At 54.1% G+C, this 22,856-nt stretch overlaps 1 protein-coding gene across 3 annotated transcripts in view; it reads right to left on the reverse strand.

Annotated features, from left to right (window-relative positions):
- Positions 1 to 22,856, reverse strand: part of FCGBP (Fc fragment of IgG binding protein) — a 43,099-nt gene that overhangs the window by 12,850 nt on the left and 7,393 nt on the right. For all 3 annotated transcript variants that reach the window (XM_032841827.1, XM_032841826.1, XM_032841828.1), the window contains 10 exons: positions 20,947 to 21,517; positions 18,293 to 18,897; positions 15,598 to 16,165; positions 10,812 to 11,404; positions 7,809 to 8,400; positions 7,458 to 7,657; positions 5,191 to 5,332; positions 2,812 to 3,149; positions 1,280 to 1,853; positions 280 to 896 (listed from right to left, as the gene is read on the reverse strand). In XM_032841827.1, coding sequence (XP_032697718.1) covers positions 280 to 896; positions 1,280 to 1,853; positions 2,812 to 3,149; positions 5,191 to 5,332; positions 7,458 to 7,657; positions 7,809 to 8,400; positions 10,812 to 11,404; positions 15,598 to 16,165; positions 18,293 to 18,897; positions 20,947 to 21,517 — 4,800 coding nt within the window. The remainder of the gene's footprint in view (positions 1 to 279; positions 897 to 1,279; positions 1,854 to 2,811; positions 3,150 to 5,190; positions 5,333 to 7,457; positions 7,658 to 7,808; positions 8,401 to 10,811; positions 11,405 to 15,597; positions 16,166 to 18,292; positions 18,898 to 20,946; positions 21,518 to 22,856) is intronic.

Raw genomic sequence — 22,856 nt, forward strand, 5'->3', positions numbered from 1 at the left:
GGCCTCTGCAGACAGGAGGTTGCGGCTTCTTCACACAACGCTCTGAAGCAGGTACTTTCCTTACACCCATTTTATAGCGGGATAAACGAAGGCCAAACTAAAGGAATTATCCAGTGAGGAAGCCACTGCTCCAAGCCGTCCTGCCCCAAGGCCTATACTCCGACCCCTGCATCATTCCTTGCTAACCTATGCAAGGTAATCGGGGGAACGGCAAATTCCTGACTGTCCCAGACAGCCCCAGGGCTGGCATGTGCTCCCGCCTGGCTCCAGGCCCCTCACCTGCAGCTGCCGGGGCCACTGGGCACTGAGGGTCAGGCTGTGTTTGTAGATGTGCAGGGTGACGCTGCGAGTGTAGCTGACTGCCTGGCTGCCCCGGTGCTCGTTGACCACAGTGACGGTGAAGTTCTCGGCTCCCGTGGGCAGTGCCTTGCAGGGCGCACTCAGCAGGTACTCACAGTTGCCTTGGAAGTCGAATCGGTGCCCATCCAGGGTGACGTAATGGGGGTCACCCCAGGCCTGACACTCCGCTGTGCTGACAGGCTGGCAGCCATGCTGGCCCGAGGGCAGCAGGGCACACTGTTCCCCTAGCCCACACTTGGCAGGCTTGCAGACCAGCGAGCCACCCCCAGGCCCACAGCGGCACATCTGGGAGCAGGTGGCGTCAGCCCAAAACTCGCTGCCAGCTTCGTGGTAGGTGCCGTTGGCCCAGCAGCCGCAGCCACCATCCAGGGGAACGCAGCGGTCAGCACTCCACACAAAGCCTGGGTCGCACTGGCAGCCCTCAGCACAGGGGCCATCACATGGCTTTGGCGTCGTGGGGGGGTTAGGAGATGGGCAGCTGTCTGGGCAGGCAGGGCCACAGAGCTCGTAGTGGCTGTTCTCAGGGCAGGAGATCTCTGTGGGTAGACGGAAGAGTGGGAGGGAGAGAAAAGGAGGGAATGGCATCAGGGGATGGAGTTAGAGGATTGGGAGGAGACAGGCAGACAGAGAGGGACAGACAGAGGGACTGAGGGGAACAGCAAGAGACACTGACAGACAGTGATAGGGACACAGGGAAAGACCCAAACAGAGACAAGGAGAGAGAGAATGAGAAATGGAGAGGCAGAGAGACAATCAAAGGGAGACACAGAGAGAGATAAGCACCAAGAAACCGAGAGACAAAAACAGACAGGGAGAGTGAGAGACAAAACGACCGAGAAAGCCGAGTGAGACCCATCCAGTCTGGCAGAGACAGGACCCCTCCCCTACCCCAGTTCCGGCTCTGCTCCCGAACACTCACCACAGCCAGCCTGCTCCCTCCAGTCCTTAATAGCAATCCCGGCAGCCTGGCAGGCGGCAGCGTAGGCAGCCAGAGCCTGGCAAAGGATGTCGTGGGCCCCGCCGCCTAGGCAGACATCCAGAACGCAGCCCTTGAAGAAGCTGTCGGGGGCCACGTGGTCATGGCAGGCGGCAAAGGGGCCTCCCGTGCCAGGGGCCAGGGGTCCACAGAAGCCAGGGCCCTTGTACTCCTCCACTCGGTCCTCGGGGCATGTTGGACAGTTCCCCTGACATTCATCCCAGCACAGCGGGTCCCAGCCTGGAACACGCCAGCTGCCGCCCCAGACGGGTATCGAGGGAGCCAGGGTGCCATTGGGGAAGACTCGGTCATTGCTGCTGTCGCGGTCCATGTTCCCGCAGAGCCCAAATACCTCGTCATGGTAGCTGCTAGGCAGCGTCACCTCCACTCGCCAATTCCAGTCGTAGCTGACCTGAAGCCCGAAGTCGGTGACCAGCAGTGCTTTTGATGCGCCCTGGGTCACTGAGATCAGGCCGCCTGCCACAGACACGGGCAGTGCTGTCAGCACACCGTTCACCTGGGGAGGAGGGGGAAAGGAGGCAAACAGCTCACTCGAGGTGTGGAGGCTCCAGCTCTGGCCCCTGCCTCCCTCCCTCATCCCGCTGCTGCTGGCAGCTGCCAAGGCCTCCCTCACAACTGACTGACGGCTATAGATCATCTGACAAGCACTGTGGACATTGCTGGAGTCCAGGCCCTGGAGAATGAAGCCTCCCTCTGCTGTTTTTCCTGGGTCTGTCGCTCGCTCTCAATCTCCCTCCCTTCCTCTCCTCTCTCTCTCTCTCTCTCTCTCTGTTGTCTCTCCCTCTACATCTAGACTTATTTCTCTTTCTGGCTCTTTCTCTCTCGGGGTTTCTCTTTCTCACTCTGTATCTTTCTCTCTCTCTTTCTGGGTCTTTCTCTGCGTCTCTCTTATTCAGTGACTCCCTCTCTCCCTCCTCATTCCCTGTGCAACTCTCTCTGTCTGGACATCTCTTCAAGTCACTCAACGTTATTTATCAGGTGCCTACCCTGTCCCACACCTCTCCCTCTCCCGCTGTGGACTGCCATTCATCTGCAACCCCTTTACCATGAGCAGGAAGGGTGGCCCGTCTCCTCCTGGCCCTTGTCCCTCTCCCCATCTCCCTGAATTTCTCTCCATGTTGGAGGCTCTGGGCCTCTCGTTTATTCCCTCACAAACATTCACAGGCTCTCGGCAGGATCCTATGTCCCAGATGAGGAAAAGGAGGCCCACCAAGAAAAGTCACTCGCCCAACGTCACCGCAGCTCACAAGGACAGTCTGGATTTAAACCCAGGTCTCTCCAAAGGCAAACCCGCCATCCCACATCAAAGCCCTTAGCAAAGGGCTAGGGCCGCTTAATTCCCGACAGAGAGGTGATAATTGCTGTAACTGCTGTTGCTGTTTTGTTTCCGCCCTCGGGGCAGAGAGAGCCTTCAGCTCCTAACCAAGCCTGGCAGGCTGTGCTGCCTGACTTACCCGGACTTTGCCGATCTCCCCTTTGTGGATGGAGATGTTGAAGCCGAGGACAGACACGGTGACGAGCCTCACATAGGACACGGCCGGGTTGCCCCGGTTCTCATTCTTGGTGGTGACGGTGAAGGGGGTCAGGCCCTGGGAGCTGCCCCCCTGGGGGCCGGCTGCGGCCAGCACGTAGTTGCAGGTACCTTGGAAGTCGAAGTTCCAGCCATCGAAGGAGTGGTAGTGTGGGTCGCCCCATAGCCAGCATGTGGCCTCATAGTTGGGCACACACACGGCCTGGCCATCCTTCTTCTGGCAGGTCTCCTGTGGCCGACACGTCACACCGTGGCATGGGTCTGGAGACAAGGAGAGAGGACATTCTGGGTCTGTCTGGCCTAAGGCCGCTCACTCCCCAGCATCTGCCTTGTGCTGGGGCTACTCTATGGTGCTGAGGGCTACTGCGGGTGAGGAGGGATACCAGGGGCCTCCCAGCTGAGACCCACACCTGGCAGTTTGCTGTCTGAGACCTGGGCCCCGGGGACCTTGCAGCCAAGACCCACACTCTAGGGTCCTTACATTGGAACCCAGCCCCATGGGGTCCTGTTGGCTGTGACACCAGCCCTGCAGGCATCCATGGAGGGCATCCACAGCCCCAGGGCTTTCTGTGTTCCAGACCTGTCCCCCGCCCCCCATTTCTCCATGTGCCCGAGCTCCTAGCCTTCTGGGGGCACTCCCTCTGAGACTCTGTCCTGGAGGTTTCTGTGCTAAACCAAGGTACTAGAGGAAATTTCTGGTGAGAACTTAAGCCCTCGGAGGACCTAACATTTGAGACCCTGCCCTGGGGGTCCCTGTATCTCCTCAGGGCCTGGGGATCCCTCTGTGTAAGACTCTGCCTTCCTGAGCTGGCTGCCTCTGAGACCTTGGCTTTGGGGATCTCATTTCTAAAGCCCCAGCTCTGAGGGTCTCTTTGTCTAAAAATCTGTCCCTAGGCCACTGTATCTGTGACCCTAGTTTTTGAACCCCTGTGCCTAAGACTCCAACCTTAAAACTGCCTCCTCTCTGTGCCTGTGCCCGTGTTCAGTTTATCGCCTCTCAGCTCCAAATTCACCAACAAACAGTATGGGGCTTTGTTGGGAGAGAGCACTGGAGGGTCGTGGCAGGGGGCGGGGCTTCAGGCTCTCCTCGCCTGCGGAGACGAGAGGGGGGGTCGGGGGGGGGGGGGGGACACGACCGTATGCAGCCAGGTCCATGGCTCCTGGAGAATCACTTAGGCTCTGGCCAGCAGCTTCCGCGGAGTTTTGCTAGTTTTGCCGGCAACCCAGCAGAATCTTCCTGCCTGCCGGTTCCAGCCTGCACAACCTCTAAGCCAGTGGGCTCCAGCTGCAACTTCCAATGACATCCTGATCTCCCTCCATTCCCTGGGTGCCCTGCTTTAACCTGGGGGTGGGAGCAGGGGGCAGCTCCCAACATCTGCTCTTCTTGTGTTCATTCATATTCTTCTTAACCCCTGGTACTTGATTACAGGTAAATTCTGTCAATTAAACTCTGCATTGAAGCTACTCTGTGATTTCCGTCTCCGGATCCAACTCTGACTGCTATATCCCCATCCCTGGGGGTCCTGTTACCCTGCCCAGCAGCACTGAGAGTCTCAGTCCATTCTGGAGGTCCCATTCTCTTGTCTTTGGGAGTAAGAAATTATGTTCTGCGCTTCACCCTAAGAAACCAGTCCTGGGGTCAGCGCTGAGACTTAAACTTAATCAGGTGGTGGCGGGGGGCGGGGTGTCACATTGTCTGAGACTGTGTCCCTGTAAATCCTGATCCTCCTTTCGAGGAGTGCCCTGTATCGAAGACCCCAGCTTTGGTAGGGTCCCTGCCCGAGACCCCTACCTTGAAGGGGAGATGGTGTTAGGAGCCCTGAGCCTAATCTAGTGACTTTTCACAGCCGGCTGCCTGTTTTCATAAATATCAGAGTTTCACAAGATCCTCACCTCCTCGCTTACATAGTCTATGGCTGATTTCACGCCACGATGGCAGAGTTGGGTAGTTATGACTGAGGCCCTAAGGCCTTGCAGGTTTAAATATTTACCATCTGGCCCCTTAGGGAAAAAGTTTGCCCGTCCTTGCCTTATGCAGAGGGTCTCAGACACCTGCCCTAGGAAACGTAGCCCTGGGGAGTATATTCACACAGCCTGAATTCTACCATATGAGTCCCTACCTTCCATCCTGGGGGCCCTCTGCCCCTGACCCTAGAAATCCCAGCCCAGAGGTCCCCAGGTGGAGACCTCGATCCTTGGTCCTCTGTGCCTCCCACGGTAAAAATGAGGGTTTCGACCATCCTCTGCTCTGGGGTCCCTGTCCTCCATTCCCAGCCACCCAGGGTCCGATGCAGCCCAGTACCTTTGGTGATGCAGCTCAGGACGCCTCCCGAGGGCTCGCACACCTGTCCTGGCTTGCAGCTGTGGGCCTGGCACACCACACCTTGCCCAGCGTGGCACACACACTGCTGCTGGCAGTTGTCAATCAGCATCATCTGGTTTGGCTGTGGGGACAAAGGGCAGCAGCTGTCAGGGCAGGAGCTGACACCGGCATGTCCAGTGTTCTGGACCCAGAGGGTTCAGAGAACATGAAAGGGATGTCTGTGACCGTGAGGCACTGCATGGCCTTGGGGTCCAATTCATTCATTCTTTCATTCATTCACTCATCCATGATTCCACAATGCCTTCTCAATGTCTGCTGTATGTGAGGAGCTTGGAACGTACCAATTAAGAGCAAAGGCTCTATAATGAGCACTGGGTATTATACAAGACTGATGAATCCCTGACCTCTACCTCTGAAACTGATAATACATTATGTTAATTAATTGAATTTAAATTTTTAAAAAAAGAGCAAAGACTCTGGAGCAACTGCCTGGGTCTGAAGCCTGTTTCTGCTATTTCCAAACTGCATCAGTCTGTGCAAATTACTTAACCTCAGGGCGCCTGGGTGGCTCAGTTGGTTAAGCATCTGCCTTCAGCTCAAGTCATGATCCCAGGATCCTGGGATCAGTCCCGTGCCGAGCTCCCTGCCCAGCAGGGAGCCTGATTCTCCCGCTGCCTCTGCCTCTGTTCGTGCACTCACATGCTCTCTCTCTCTCAAATGAATAAAATCTTTATTTTATTTTATTTTATTTTATTTTATTTTATTTTATTTTAAAGATTTTATTTATTTATTTGTCAGAGAGAGTGAGCACAGGCAGACAGAGTAGCAGGCAGAAGCAGAGGGAGAAGCAGACTCCCTGCTGAGCAAGGAGCCCAATGTGGGACTCGATCCCAGGATGCTGGGATCATGACCTGAGCCGAAGGCAGCCGCTTAACCAACTGAGCCACCCAGGCGTCCCATCAAATGAATAAAATCTTAAAAAAATTACTTAACCTCTTGATCACTTAATTTCCTCATCTAGAAGCTGCTGATAATAATAGCACCTGCCTATGGTAGTATGACTTAGTTCATAATACATATGAAGTATAGGGGAAAAGAAAAGGGACCTTTTTAAAAAAAAGATTTTATTTATTTATTTAACAGACAGAGATCACAAGTAGACAGAGAGGCAGGCAGAGAGAGAGGGGGGAAGCAGGCTCCCTGCTGAGCAGAGAGCCCGATGCAGGACTCGATCCCAGGACCCTGGGATCATGACCTGAGCTGAAGGCAGAGGCTTAACCCACTGAGCCACCCAGACGCCCTGGAAAAGGGAGTTTTTTAAAAAATCATCCAAGTTGAAGAGGAAACAAGATGGGGAAAATGTGGTTATCACTAAAGCTGCGTGAAGGGTCTATGGAGATTTATCACACTGTTCTCTTGACTTTTGCATGTTTGAAAATTTTCATCACTGGGATGCCTGGGTGGCTCAGTCGGTTAAGCCGCTGCCTTCAGCTCAGGTCCTGATCCCAGGGTCCTGGGATCGAGTCCCGCACCAGGCTCCTTGCTCAGCGGGGAGCCTGTTTCTCTCTCTGCCTCTACCTGCCACTCTGCCTGCTTGTGTTTTTTCTCTCTCTCTCTCTGACAAATAAATAAATAAATAAATAAATAAACAAACAAATTAAAAAAAAAGAAAATTTTCATAACAAAAAGTTCGTCTTTTTGTGTAACACACCGAGACTGTGCACGTAGCACCAAATGCCGTAACTGGTGCGTGGTAAGCAGCGTCTACTTGTTTGCTTTTGTTACCACTTTCATTTGTATGAGGGGAAGAGCAGAGAGGGTGCCTGCCCTCACAGAGCTCGTGGTCTTTTGAGCGAGACAGACTTCAGACAAACACACAGTCAAATCAAAGAAAGAGGAGTTAAGTGGGTGAGAGGGTGGGAGAGGGAAGCAGGGGGGTTACCTGCCGTGTCACAGAGACAACCTAGACCGGGGGGGCCAGGGGAGGGTTTGAAGCTGCAAGGCCCACGGCCATATTGAGAAGGGTCTTCCTGCTGCCATGGGGGAAGGTGGCCCAAGGGAGCCAGAGTGACGGGACAGGGGCAGCAGGTGTGAGATGACCAATGGGACCACAGTGGGGCTATGGAAGGGGAAGGACTGGGTGGGAGAGACATTCAGGAAGCCAGTGGACAGGCTGTGGGGTGATGGGCAGTGGAACGGGGTCCCACACGAGGCCCGGGCTCTGCCCGCCATCACTGGGGTCCTACCTCATAGTAGACACCATTGTGGTAGCAGCCACATTGCTGGATGGGCACGCAGGCCTGGCCGTTGCTGAGGAAGCCGGGGTCACACTGGCAGCCCTCAGCACATGTCTCCGGGCAGTGTGGGGGGGCGCTGAGTGCCGAGCATCCCAGGGAACAGGTGTCCGCGCAGACCTTGTAGTGGCTGTTGGGGGGGCACTCCATCGCTGCAAAGAGGGAGTTCTGGTCAGAGACCCCTTCCAGGGACTCTGCGGGAGGGGGTGCAAGGCCCCGTGTCTGTCCCTTCTGTGCCTCAGTGTCCCCTCCTGCTGGCCCTCCATCTCCCCCCACCATCCCCCTTCTCTGCCCCTTACTCACGACAGAATGTTTCGGTCCTCCAGGGATCAATGTTGCCTCCGGCTGCCTGGCAAGCACTCACATAGGCGTGGATGTTGCTGCAGAGAATGCTCTCGTTCCCACCACCCAGGCAAAGATCAAAGACACAATTTTCTAAGGGACCCTGGGGATCAACCAGCTTGTGGCAGGCGGCCAGAGGCCCGGTGGGGCTGGTGAGGAGCCCACAGAACCTCTCCTGCTTGTACTTCTCCGCCAGCTCGGGTGGGCACTGGGGGTTCGGGGAGCAATCCTCGCCGGGCTTGCAGGTGGGCGGCGGCAGGCAGGGGGAGCCTGGCACCGGCTCCTCCCAGGAGTTACCAAACTCATTTGAGTTGCCTGCCTGTGAGCCATCCGGCTTCTGGAAGTCGTCCTTGCCGTCGCCATTGTAGTTCCCGCACAGGCCGCGCAGCTGCTTGTAGTAGTTGCCTGGGACGGTTACCCGAACGTTGTACACGAGGTCATAAGCCACACGCAGGCCGAAATCAGTGCTGATCAAGACGTCCGAGCCGTGCTGGGAGGCACGGACCCGGCCCTGGTCCAGCACCACGGGCAGCCTCATGTCCACACCATTCACCTGGGAGGCAGCAGATTCCATGCATTAGAGGGTGCACTTTGAGAGGGCAGACCCTAATTCGAGTCCCTGCCTGACCTGGAGATCCATGTGACCTCCCCTCTCTGGGCCTTAGTTTCTGTATTTGTAAAATGGGCATAATCACTGGGTCTTATAGTGGGTCGAATGGTGGTTCCCAAAGGATATGTCCACCTAGAACCCCAAAATATGATTTTATTTGGAATAAGAGTGTTTGCAGATGCTCTTAGGGTCATGTTCTCAAGATCATCCTGGATTCGGGTAGGTCCTATGACCAGTGATGAGTTTCTTTATAGAATAATGAGAGCCAGAAAAGGAGACAGGAAGAAGAAAAGAGGCTGCGTGAAGACAAAGCCAGGGGGGACGCCTGGGCGGGACAGTCGACTGAGACACTGATTCTTGGTCTTAGCCCCGGTCATGAGATGGAGCCCTGTGTCTTGCTCTGCACTCAGAGTGGCGTCTACTTAAGATTCTCTCTCCCCCTCTCCCTCTGCCCCTCCTGCTTGTGCACACTCTCTCTCTCTAAAATAAATTAAAAAAAAAAAAAAAAAGGCAAAGCCTGGGATGGGAGTGTCGTGGCTGCGAGCCAAGGAGCACCTGGAAAACACCAGAAGCTGAAAGAGGCGAGGAAGGAGCCTCCCCCAGAGCCTTCGGAGGGAGGGTAGCTCTTGCCAACACCTTGAGCTTGGACTTCTGGCCTCCACAATGGTGAGAACACAAATTTCTCTGGTTTTAAGCCACCACGCTTGTGGTAACTTGTGCCAGCAGCCCCGGGACGCTGACACAGGTCTCCAAGGAGTAAGAAGCTTCCCAGCTACCCTTCCATTACCCCTTGCGGATCAATAACGTGGTGATGGACTCCGGAGCCACCTGTCTGGGTTCCAGCACCTTCCCCTTCCTGCAACTCTGCCCGTGAGGTGCCTCTCTGCATTTGTTTCCTCATCTGCGGAGTGGGGTCCTTCCGGTTACTGTCAGGATTATTTAAACTGACATTTGGGAAGTGGTGAGAAATGTGTCTGGCACGGAATGGGTGTTCTGGCATCTGCTAGGATTTTGAGCTCTGATTGGGAAGTTTTTCTTTTCACAAGTAAGTGGGTGCTAAGGTTTTTCACATTAAGCATAAAGTTTTTTACTTTAAGTGGAATGTTAGGCTGATGGGAAATGAACTTCAACCCCCTGAGCCAAGAGCCAGTGATTTCAAGTTGAAGGCTGCTGGGCACCCAGTGAAGCCTTGGAGATCGACCCCTGATTAACACACTCGCTCATCCTTCCTGAATGCAGACCCGATGAGCATCAGAGGAGAAGGCAGGAGAACACGCTCCTCGCTGAAGCTCCTTAAAACACAGTCACCTGCCAGACTTCCCAAGCAGGGACCTCTGTGTCTCAGTTTCCTCATCTGTAAAGTGCGGGATATTGATGTTTCCACCTCATGGAGAAGCTGGCAACTTCAGTGAGATGCGAATGACAAGAACACCGACCACTCCTGTGTTCAGAGCGAACTCTGTGTAAGGTGCTGCCCGAGGAGCGTCTGCGAGCATCTAACTAACGCATGCCCAGGGCACAGCGGGCCCTGAAGAGTCAGTCTTCATTGGCAGCCTCACCATCAATCCTGCACGAGTACAACGGCCATGGGATCCCTGCGAAGACCCCTCCGCTTTCCGTAAGAGACCAAATCCTTCTCAGAAAAGCACCATGGTGTACCCAGGGTCAGGTGTGCTGTCTCCTGGCATGTCATCCTGGGTTCAAGTCGTGCCCTAGCTGGGGCACTCTGGGCCAGGGATGGGACCCCCCCCACCACCTACAGAATAAAGCAAATCCTGGTACTTCCAGCTGCAAGGATGAAATGACACTGCGGATGTGAAGTGTGCAGTGGCCAACAGGATCAGGGGTCCGCCGTGTGAGAACAACCGTTAGCTGCTGTTACTGTTGTTACAGCTGGTGAGGGGTGATGGGGTCACTTCCAGATCATCCTCTGGCCTCCAACTTTTCCCATCCCCGAACTTGCCCAGCCTCTGACTGCATCCTGTTGCTGGCCGGAAGACCAGGGGGCAGCTGGGGCAAGGACCAGCTGCAGGGAAGGTGCAGCGAAAGGGAGGAGGGATGGAAAGAGATGTTTGGAGGCGATAGGCAGGAGCAGGGAGAGGAGAGACTGAGGAGCAGACAGATGGGGAAACTAAGCCACGTGGGGGCAGGTCTCAGGTCCCCAAGGCCTCCTGACTCCTTGGCTCCCCCCTTGGGGTTCTGATCGGTACCTCTCCACCTCAGGGATCTCGTGCCTCCCACATCCACTTGGAGCTCGGAGCCCCTGCCCCGGGGCTGAGTGCTGTGTGTGTCCCACCCACAGATCACCCTCCATCCCAGGCCCCCTCCCCTGCGTGCTCCGCCGCTGCTCTCACCGTGACCTTCCACTGATGCTGCTCCAGCCGCAGGGTGAAGTTCGCCACCTGGACGGTGATCACCCTGGTCACACTGACTCTCCCATTGCCCCAGGCCACGTTCTCCTGCAGGACGGTGAACTGCTGCAGCCCGGGCCGGGTCTGGTGGGTCTGAGACAGCACGTACACACAGGTACCCATGAAGTCGAAACGGCGGCCGTCGAAGGTGGTGTAATGGGGGTCTCCCGCAGCTTGGCAGGTGGCAGAGCCCACGACCACGCAGCCCAGGAGGCCACCGGATGGCTGGCAGGCCTCCTGCGGGCCACAGGCGGAGGGCTCACAGGACACCAGGCCGCCCTCTTGGCATTGGCAAAGGGAATCACACCCGGGTCCGGGGTAGAAGGTCTGGCCTGGTGGGTGGTAGACTCCTTGGTGTGTGCAGCCGCAGGAGGGCAGGGGCACACAGGACTCACCACTGAGTGCGAAGCCCTCGTCGCACACACAGCCCTCGTAGCAGTCGTAGCCACAGCCCCCAGGCACCGGGAGGTCCCCACAGGACAGCGGGCAGCCATGGGAACAGGTCTCATAATGGCTGTGGGGCGGGCAGCTCAGAGCTGCAGGGAGAGCAGCGGTGAGAACGTGAGCATCAAGAATCTGGGCTCCCGGGTGACACACACACAGCCACACCCTTGCCCACACACTCACATGTACGCTGTCCTTCTGCAAGGAGCCCCTCTGTTCAGTGGGGCCCGGGACCCAGATTATATCACAATTCATCTGGGCCTGATAGCGAAGATTCTGTTCCAACCTGACTGTAGTTTGTGGTTATCTATAATGTCCTTAATGTCATGTCTTAAACATGTAAGAGCATATACAGTGTATGCATATTTGTGATCTATGCAGTGCATTTGTGAACCCAGAAATTTTAGCCTCTTCATTCTATAGTAATGTAGTAGTAGTAGGAGTGATACTGTAGTAATTTGAAGTCTTTGGCCCATGTTGTGGAGAAGAGGAAAAAAAATAATTCCTGTTCCTCTCCAAACGCCAGTCACTCCAGATTATAAGACAGGTGGTTTCCTCGAAAAAAAAAAAACGAAACAAAGACCCCTGAGACTGAGCCCAGTAAAGCCTCTATGTGTGCTGAGATGATAGCCATGTGTGGCCATTTAAAGCCAAGTTAATTAAAACTCAATAAAAAAGAAGATTTAGTTCCTTGGTCAGACTAGCCCCAGGGCAAGTGCTCAATATGTCATCGGTGGTGACCACCCAGGACAGCTCAGGGACAGCACATTGCCATCATCACCAAAGTTTGAGCACTGTTCTAGATCTTATAGCCAGCTTACAAGAAAATCCGGGGACAGAAGAACAAGTTAAATAACACTTTAAAAAAGCAACTAGCCAAATCCAGGGAGTAGGAAATTCTGCAGGACCAATGATTTGATTTTTTTCCCAACAAATAAATGGCCCGAACAAAATGGATAGGGGGGCAGATATGACATAAAGTAAACATAGCAAGGTGTAGACCTAAGAATCTAGACAGTAAGTATATGGGTATTCATTGTAAAATCCCTTCCATTTTTCTATACATTTGAACATTTTCATAATAATGTGTAAGGGGAGGTGAGGAAAGGGGCTATTGCAGGATGAAAGTTATTCAAGAAAAAATCAACTCAGTGCCTTGTGTGGATCTGGTCTGGATTCTGATTCAAACAAACTAGGGGAAAAAATTCACTTTTTTTAACACAATTGGGGAAATTTGAACCTAGGTTGGGTTTAAATGATGTCAGTGTTATTTTTGTTACTGGTAAGAACAGGACTGTGGTCATGTTTCTTAAAAGCTCTGTCTGGGGGTGCCTGGGTGGCTCAGTGGGTTAAGCCTCTGCCTTAGGCTCAGGTCATGCTCTCAGGGTCCTGGGATGGAGCCCTGCATCGGGCTCTCTGCTCAGCAGGGAGCCAGCTTCCCCTTGCTCTCTGCCTGCCTCTCTGCCTACTTGTGATCTCTGTCGAATAAATAAATAAAAATCTAAAAAAAAAAGCTCTCTCTGTTGGAGATGTTTACTGAAGTATTTATGGGAAAACTCATATGTCTAGAATTTGCTTGAAAATATTTCAGCAAAATTGGGGCGCCTGGGTGGCTCAGTGGGTTAAGCATCTGCCTTCGTCTCAGGCCATGATCCCAGGGTCCCATTTTCCCTCTGCCCCTCCCCCCGACTTGTGCTCTCTTTTGTGCTCTCTCTCAAATAAATAAATAATAAGTAAATAAAATCTTTAAAACATAAAATATTTCAGCAAAATTTTAAAAAACAAAACAAAAACCAAAGGGGTGTTGGAGGAACTGAGAACGGCACAACATGCACAGTCATCAGAGCTGTGGCTGGGTGCACGGGGTAAGGTCCCACCCACCCTAGGCGCCCCCTGCCTGATGTCTGCGTCCTCACGACCCAGTCTTCTAAAACCGCCCCAAGTGGTACAAGCGCAAGAGTGGTCTTAAGGAAATAAGAGATTCCCAGTTCCCACAAAGGCCACAGAATGAAGCAATTAATGGTACAAGTTGAGGAGCCAACCTGCCTGAATGCAGGTCACGCCGGCCTGCTGTGTGACCTCAAGCAGATGATTCCGTATCTCTCTGGTTCCAACTGCTCACTTTGTAAACTATGAATAGGAAAGATCCCCCCTCCCAGGGTGGCAGTCAGGAGGAAATGAGAAGAAGCCTTAGAAGCCCTCTGATGGGAGCTGCGCCATGGGAAGTGTGCCGCCCGAGTGTCACCCATAGCAATAGGAACCTTTCTTAAGATGACCGGGCTTAGAACCTGCCTCAGACCGAGATGCACCTCCCTTCCCATTGTTCCTTCGGCGAGCGTGCATCTCCCACTTTATGGAGGATAACTGTGCACTCCCTACCATCCCGAATCAATACAGTATGCCCCCCAGGGGCGTGGAAACCTCTGGGGACACAAAGGGACACTTCCAAATACTGCTGTGAAGTATGGGGACCAGGCACGATGAGTCCTCCCTGATAAGGGATCGGGACCAACGTCACTCTTGACAAGAAAGGAGGGTCTGATAGAGCCATCTTCTCGGAGGACAGGAAGAGTTAAGTTTTATGGCATCTCTCTGTGTGCCTGATCTCCCTACAACTCAAAAGGAGTTCAGAGTGCAGCGACATTGCTGGGCGAGAACCCCTTCTACCCACTTATTAGTATCCTATATAAGAAAATCAAAACCAGGGGCGCCTGGGTGGCTCAGTGGGTTAAAGCCTCTGCCTTCGGCTCAGGTCATGATCCCAGGGTCCTGGGATTGAGCCCCACATCGGGCTCTCTGCTCAGCAGGGAGCCTGCTTCTTCCTCTCTCTCTGCCTGCCTCTCTGCCTGCTTGTGATCTCTGTCTGTCAAATAAATAAATAAAATCTTTACAAAAAATTAAAATAAAGAAAATCAAAACCAGAATTGAGGTTGAACCTGGTCTCGCTCAACAGCAGATGTGAACTCTTTGTGGGGGGAAGTTGCATCCGTCTCACTAAGAGAGATGCTTTTCCAGGATATTCTACTCTTCATGTTGAATATTTTTATCAGTTGTGTACTAATGATACTTGCAATGATAAGTCACTCCAACCTTTTTTTTTTAAACACTTAGAGTCTGATGGTCTCGGGAATTTCTGAAGATAATGAAATGCTGTTCACAGGGGTCTTATATTTGTGGTGAAGAAGTATGATGGGGATTGGGACAGACTGATGACAGCCACCCCTTCTTCCGGGCTTGGCCGTGGTCCTGGCTTTGGCTCATGGGATGATAGCAAATGGGATGCCAAGCAGAGGCCCTAAGTGCGCTTGCCCACTGGGGCCTGCCCATGCACACCACTCTTTGGAACCTTGAGACCACTATGCAAAGAATTCTGTGCCAATTGGCTGGAAGATAAGACCGAGTCAGCAGGGACAAGCAGTCCCAGCTAAGGTGCCCCAAACCAACCAGCCTGACAACCAGCAGATGTGTAAGGACAAGCCATTCTGGACCCTCCAGCCCTCGCAGAACCACCAGCAAGCCAGCAGAGAAAAACCCCGCTGGCCTAGACTAGGCGATGAGCCAAGCAGCCCGTAGAATCATGAGAAATAATAACTACGTGTTGTTTTAATCCACTTTTTGCTTTGGGGATGTTTGTTACACAGCAAGAACTAACTGGTGCAGTGATGAGAAAACAGACCTTCACGTCTGTCAGTATATTACGTTAGGTTAGATGCTGCTGGAACTAAAAACCACTAGAAAGTCAGTTCAGGAGAGGAAACAAATTTTTTTCCTGTTTTCTTCCCCATGATATCCTCAGTGCCTGGGATATAGTAGGTGTTCAATAAATATTTGTTGAATGGATGAATGAATATAAGCTGAAGGAGAAGAAGTAATGGTGTGACATGTATGTATTTATCATGTGTATTTCAATGGACAGTGATGCGTACCCGCAGGCAGGTGCTGTAAATGAGTGGAGTGGGCCAGCTGGTGACCAAAAACACTGGAGAAGGACGAGTCTTCTTCTAGAGGTAGCACTGCTACTCATCTCTGAATGACAGCTGTCATAGAGGAATTAGACCCGGGGCCACCAGATATTCTGGTCATCTTACAAATATTTCCTGCATCTGTGACTTCCGGGGCATGTAACTGAACCTTCCTAAGCCTCTGTTTCCTCGCCTGTTAAATGGGTACAACCACAGTCTCTACCTCAGAAATACTCTTCTAAGAATTACATGAATTAATGCGATTTATATGTTAATGAATATTCATGAGGCCGAGCCCCCCCGCTGTCAGTCCCGGTACTCACGGCAAAACGTCTCACTCCTCCAGGGGTGCACAGTGGCCCCGGCGGCCTGGCATGCAGCAGTGTAGGTGGCCAGTGCCTCACATAATGGCCCAGACTGGCCTGGCAGCAGGCAGCGGTCATAGACGCAGTCACGCAGAGCACCCTGCGGGTCCAGCTTACTGTGGCACTCACGGAAGGGTCCCTTGGGGTCCGCAAGGATCCCACACTCCTTCTTGCTCTGCAGCTGCTGGGCCACCAGGGAGTCCAGGTTTGGACAGTTCCCTGGCTCAGTTGCGCCGCACCCTGGCCTCGTCTCCTCCTGCCAGCTGTTCCCAAAGGCCAGGGCATTGGCAGCTTGGCCTCCACCCCGCAGAGCCAGGTCATCATTGGGGTTCCCATTGAAGTTCCCGCAGAGCCCACACAGGGCCCCAGCATAGCTGCTGGGCACCTTGGCAATCACTCGGTGGTTCCAGTCGTAGGTGACAGTCAGGCCAAAGTCTGTGCGCACAACGGCATCTTGGCCCTGGCGGAAGACCTGCACCTGCCCGTCTGCTGCCTGGAAAGGCAGGTGATAAAGGATGCCATCCACCTGGACAGAGATGAAGGAGGTCCAAGGGGTCAGGGTATGCACGGCTGGGTGTCCCACCCTTTACTCACTTGGCTCCAACTATTCTGAACTCATTATTGTTCTCTTGAGCACATGATGCTTGGCTCCACCTCAGGACCTTTGCACTTGCTCTTCCCCCTGTCTGACACACCAGCTACCTGCCTCCAACCTCCAGCTATCAGCTTAAACCCAAATCCCTAACCCATGACCTACAGGATCTGTCTCCCCATTACCTTCCCTGACCTTACCACCTCCCACTCCCCCTGCCTCACCCAGTCTGCTCCAGCCACACCGGCTTTCTTGTTATTCTTCTACTTCTCTCAGTTTCGTCCACTTCTACGGCCTTTTCATTTTGCCAAGAATATCACTCAACACTTCCCTCCTGGCTGCTTCCCCTTCATCCTTCAGGACATGGCCCAAAGCCAGGCCCCTTCCCTACAAGGTCTCGTTTCACTTTGGCTCCGTCCACCTTGGTGCCTGCAGCACCTGCCACATCACTCACTCAGCCTCCTTGCTGTCTCCCTGAGCACACAGCACACCAAGTGCGCTGCCACCTGATGGCCTTTGCACGTGCCATGCCCTCCTCCTAGGACCCCACGCAGCACTCTTTAGTTGGCCAATGCTACTTCAGTGGGTGTTAGCTTTGAGCCAAACCCCTTCTGGTGGCCCTAGGTGATCTGAGCCTCACTGCTCTCCAGCTTCGTTCTCCAATACTGTCCATCCCCACCCCCACAACTCATCCGGGTATTCTCACCTTCTCCTGGACTCAGCGAGCTCAGCCTGGTCTCAGAGCCTTCACTGTGCCTTCTGCTAGACAGTGCTACCCTCCTCCACATCCGTATTCTTCGCCTGGTTGACTCCCCATCATCCTTTGTGTCTCAGCTTAAAATAGAACCCCTCTCCCCACCAGGCCCTGCTTGTCCCCACTTTTCTGACCTCCTCTCCTACCATCCTCTCTATCCCATCCCCCCAGCCTCATCCTCAAGTATAGCTGCACTGGTTCCATGCTCTTCTATAGTCTTCAAGCTCAGCTCAGTCCACCTTTTGCACCTCCTGCTCCCTGCACCTAGGAACCACCCCTCTTCGCCTGGTAGTCTCTCCCTTGTCTTTCAGATTTTGGGTGAAATCAAGACCTCCATCATAGTCATCCCCTACATCATCCCCTCCCTCCATTCCAGCCCCAGGGGCCTCCAGGCTGTTCCTCTGCCTCTCTTGTTTGTTCCTGCCTCAGGGCCTTTGCACTCGCTGTTCCTTCTGCTTGGAATACTCTTCCATCCACTTCTGTCTCTGCCTGTTCCATCTCTCTGCACAGAAGTGGCAGCAGGGTATAGTGGTTAAGAAAGTATGGGCTCAGGAGCCAAACAAGCTGGCTTCAAGTCGTGGTTCTATCACTCACTAGCTGTGTGACCATGAATAGATAATTTAGCCGTTGCATGCCTCAGTTTCTCACCTAACAAGATTAGCTATTTCACAGAGTTTTAGAGATTGAGTTACTCTATGTCAAGCATTTAACACGTAGAAGTAACTTAGTATGTATTGGCGATGGCTATTCCAGACTCAGTTTAAATGTCATCTCAGAGAGGTGGGAATTTAAAAATGAATCATTATGCCCTCTGTTTATCTAGAAGTTTCTCTATGCCAGACACTCAGATTTATGGGCAAAATTTCCTTTACTCCAGGGTCATTCTGAAGATTCTGACCTAAGGCTTGTAAAGGGTTTAGCTGTGGTGCTTGGCCATGGAAATTTCCTTTATTTTCCATTTCCAATCCAACCTCTTCCTCCCCAGGACATGGGCCACTGTCCCAAACATCTCAGTAATCATTTACTAGAGCTGTGAATTTTATAACACCACCTCTTGATTTTAATCTTTTTTTTTTTTTTTTAACAGAGAAAAATCAGTGGTTCTTGACTTCTGCTGGGTGGTGCACCCAAAAGACAAAACGAAAGCCTGAAGAGACAGTCACACAGCCAAGGAGACGCAGCACCACCCAGCTTGGGGGCCCGGGGCTTAAGCACTGACCACAAGGTCTTCTAACCCACCCGGGGTTCAGATGGCCTCCTCCCTAAGGGAGATTTCCTGCTCCTCCACCAGCCCCCGGTTCACTCACCAGCACTTGGCCAGGGGACTCCCGGCGCACGGTCACTTTCACGCCACGGGCCTCCACACGGACGGCGCGCGTGTAGCTCACGGTCTGGCTGCCCCGGTGCTCGTTTTCCACCAGCACCCGGAAGGTGGGCAGCGCGGCGGCCTGGCGGCACGAGCCGACCAGCAGGTACGTGCAGGTCCCCATGAAGTCAAAGCGCCGGCCGTCGAAGCTCACGTAGTGCGGGTCCCCGGATGCCTGGCAGCTCCCGAAGCTGTCAGGGTAGCAACCCAGGAGGCCGTTCTGGATGCCGCAGTGCTCGCCCGTGGGGCAGCCCTGAGTGTCTTTGCAGCTCACCTGCTGGGTGGCGCCATTGCAAGTGCACTGCCGCTGGCACTGATCATCCGCCCACACCTGCTGGCCCGGAGCGAGCGGGCGGCCCTCGAAGGTGCAGCCGCATGATGAGGCCTCCACGCAGGCGCCGCCGCTGGCCACCAAGCCCGGGAGGCACACGCAGCCCTCCGCGCACGGGCGCCCGGAGCAGTTGGACGGCACCGCCTGGGAGTTGCAGGTGGGGGGGCAGGCAGGGGCGCAGTGCTCATAGCGGCTGTTGGCAGGGCAGGACAGGGCTGCAGGAGAGACAGGGAGGAGAGAGACGGGGAGGGGGGTCAGGCCAGCGCTCAGCAGGACTTCCCTCTCCACACCCTACTCCTCCCTGGAGCTCTGCGCAGCGGTTCCATCCCTCCAGGTCCTGGGGACCCAAATCTCAGAGACATTGTTGACTCCTTTCCTCCTTCATTTTCACCGACAACCTGTCAGTAAATCCTGTGAGCTCCACAGTCAAAATCTATCCAGAATCCAGCCCCTTCTCATGTCATGGTCCTCCTCCTCGCCCCCCCCCCCCCCCCCCCGTCAGGTGCCCCCAAAGCAGCCTTCTGCCTGGTCTCTCCCCCATTATCCCCCATTTGACCCTCACAGGCTGTTCCTCACATGCAGCCAGAGGGGCCCTGTGAGCACCAGTGATGTCCCTCTCCTGCTCAGAGCCTTCTTGCGCCATCTCAGGGGAAAAGCTGAGTCCTCTTGGTGGCCCACCAAGCTCCCCATCATCTGCACCCATCGTGTCTCTCTTCATCTCCTCTTACTCTCCCTTTGGTTCACTTTGTCTTAGCCACACAGGCTTCCTCATGGGTCCTCACGCTCCCACCTCAGGGCCTTTGCACTGGCTGTTCCCAGGGTCTGTACTGGCTGTTTCTCAGAAGGCTGTGTAGCATATGGTTAAAAGAAAGCTACTGGGGCCCAGATAGCCTGGGTTCAAACACCAGTCTCCCTTTTTTGCTGTGTGATTGTGAGCAAATGACTCCAATCACACTATGCCTCAGTTTCCTCATCAGTAACATGAGATAATAATAGTCCTCACAGAGTTCTGAGGAGTCAATGAGTTCATCCATGCAGAAACAGCCCATAGGATCATTACTACTTAGCTGACTCCAGTGTCATCCTGCTCTCGACTCCTTTGTCACCTCCCCAGAAATGCCATCCCCGAGCACCCTCTTCAGGATCCTCCTGTTTGCTGTTATACATGAACTTCATTTCTTTTGCTCTTTAAAGATGTTCCATAGTTTGCTGCTTACTGTATGTCTCCCCTGCTAGGGTATAAATTCTGTGAGGGTGGGGGTCTGGTCAGCCTCAATCCCCCACTGAACTGCCAGCACCACGGACAGGGTCTGGCCCATGGGAGATGCTCATTCTTTCAGAAATGCATGAGTGGATGAAAGGACTCACCAGTTCCTCCTTTGCACCAGGCGTTGGGGGACCTCGGGAGGGTGGGTGTTTACTGGGCAGTGAGGACAGAGGAGTGACTAAACCAAGCCCCACGTGGTCTCAGTGTCTCCCCCAGACCTACTCCCCCTCTGGAATCCCCATCTCAAGCCCTAGGCCTGGACCTGGACACCTCCTCCTTCCTGTGCACTGGACTTTCTGTCTCCTAAAAATTTTGGGGGGAGCCTCTCAAGGGCAGAGACAGGTGTGTGCTGGGCCCCCACGGTGTCCATCATCAGCAGAGGGATGGGGCCCGATAGGGGCTCGGGGAATGCTTGTGGAATGAATGAATAAATGAATGAATGAATGATTAAGTGGACGGACACCTGACTAAGGAGCTTGGACTTCATCCAGAGGGCCTCGAGGAGTCCTGGAAGGGCTGTGAACCAGGGGATGCTCCCATTTCTGCTTTGAGACTTGGAGGACTACCTCTTGTGCCAGCTTTCACACATGCTCCTCTCCCAGCCTGGAACCCACGTCCTGCTCTCCCCCTTTTCTGTCTTGTTTCAGTTCCTCTTACAGGTTTCATATTGGACATTCCTTTCTCTAGGAAACCCTCCTCGAACCCCAGGCTGAGTCGAGAAGCTCTCCTGGTTGCCCATAGTCCCTAGACTTCCCTCCTCCTGTACCTGTCCCTTCTGCCTGTGCCTGGAGGAGCCCAACAGGGACCACCCTCGTGGTCACTGTCTAGGATGTATCTGTCCCAAACTTAGGCTCACTGTGGGTACAGTCTCGCTATCTTGGCCCTCCCTGTGTCTCCTGCACGGTCCAGCTTCAGGCTGAACCCCAAGAAGTGCTCAGATGTGGAGCAGACGCAAGGAGTTCCCTGCCTCCCGCCACATGCCAAGGGCATCACTCACGACAGTGGGCCAGTGGCCTCCAGTTCCCGACAGAGATGCCAAGCTCCTGGCAGGCCTGGGCATAGGCGCTGAGGCTGCGGCACAGGCTGGCCCGGTCCCCGTTGACCACGCACAGGTCGTACACGCACTCCTCCAGGAAGGGCCGGGGGGGCAGGGCGCCGTGGCAGGCCGCAAATGGGCCATTGGCCTGGGTCAGCATGCCGCAGAGAGGGTTGCCCTCATAGTGCTGGGCCTGGCCTGGGGTGCAGGAGGGACAGTTGTTCTGGCAGCCGTCATCGCACAGGTAGTCCTCGTCGTCCAGCTTCCAGCTATTGGCAAACTCCACAGGGTCATCTACCAGCTCTGAGTCGTAGGTGAGGAAGTCATCATCGGGATTGTTGTTGTAGTTGCCACACAGTCCACACACCTGGTTTTGGAAGCGCTCGGGCAGGCTCAGGGCCAGCTGGCAGTCCCAGTCGTAGGTGACCACCAGCCCGAAGTTCAGCTCCACTATGGCCCGGGTCCCACTCTGGTACACGCGCAGGCGGCCCTCGGCCAGGGAGATGGGCAGGCGCGAGCGCTGGTTGTCAATCTGCAGGGGGTGAGGATGGGGAGGATGGGCTGTCAGATCCTGCGTGGTCTGGCCCTCACCCCTCAAACCCTCCGCACTCTCCTCCCCCTGCCCCGGCTGCCCTGGGATTCCTTCTTCCTGTTGCTGCCACTGACCAAGCGTTGGGGTCTTTGCCCTCACCTCCCTGTGCCCTAAAATGTTCTTCCCCTGGACGCACCCGTGGCTCATTTCCTGACCTCTGTCCTCTTACAAAAGTTTTGCTCACTTGTCACCATGGCAGTGAGGCCACTCCTGACCACTCTATTCTATGTGGCAAACCCGTCCCTACTCCCTATGCCCTCTCCCTGGTCTATTTTGCTTTCCTATAGCTTCTAAGTTTCTAACATATCATTTGCAAATGTCTCATGTTTATCCTCTGCCTCACTCCAGAGACCGGCAGCCCCACAAAGACAGGGATTTTTGTCTGCTCTGCTCGTGGCTTCACCTCCAATGCCTAGAAAGGTGCCTGGTAGAATTGCAAGTTCTCAGTGAGTGAGCAAAAGCGCTGATGTGTTAGATAAACATTCACCCGGCATTCCCTCTTGGCCTGGTCCTGGCTGGGCGACTCCAGGAGTGATGACCGAGACAACCCAGACCCTGCTCTCCTGGGGCTCCCAGTCCAGTGAGGGAGACAGACCGCTCACTAGATCAGAGGGACAGGTCAGAAGGATCAGGACTGGGATGGAGGAAGCATAGGAGGGTCTGGGAGTCTGCGAGAGGAGTCAGACTCGATGTAGCAGATCAGGGGCGGCTTCCTGGAGGCAGGGACAGCTGCGCTGAGCTGCGCTATAAGGGATCAGTGAGGGAGACCCATGAAAAACAAGGCAAAGGGTATTCCTTCGAGGATCTCCTGAGTGGAAGGAGAGTCTGGCTGGGAGATGAGGGGCGTGTCTCTCTGTCCCTTGGGCCCAGTTCCTTCTTTCTCAGCATTTCTTCTGAATTCTTTCTTCACATATGCTTGTTTTAGCCAAGAGGATGGGGTATGAGAAAAGGAATAATAGGCAGAGGGGACCGTATAAACAAGGTCCAAAGGTAAGATAGATCTTCCTCTGGTCATTGAGTCAGGAATGTCTCCGAGAGCCCTCCTGCGTGTCCAGGCCTGTGCTGAGCAGTGCTGTGGGTACAGGGACCGAGATGCCTACAGGCTCCCAGCCCAGGGACGCTGGTCATCTCCATGTTTAAATGACACAAGTAATATTTGTTCATTGCAGAAAACTTATAAAATGTTCTTGAGCAAAAATGAGGGGAGAGAAATCACCTGTATTGTGGTGGACACACATGCACGCACACCACACACACACACACACCACACATACACACA

Source organism: Lontra canadensis, unplaced genomic scaffold (assembly GCF_010015895.1).
Source record: "Lontra canadensis isolate GAN:19392208 unplaced genomic scaffold, GSC_riverotter_1.0 scaffold125, whole genome shotgun sequence".
Taxonomy (NCBI): Eukaryota; Metazoa; Chordata; class Mammalia; order Carnivora; family Mustelidae; genus Lontra; species Lontra canadensis.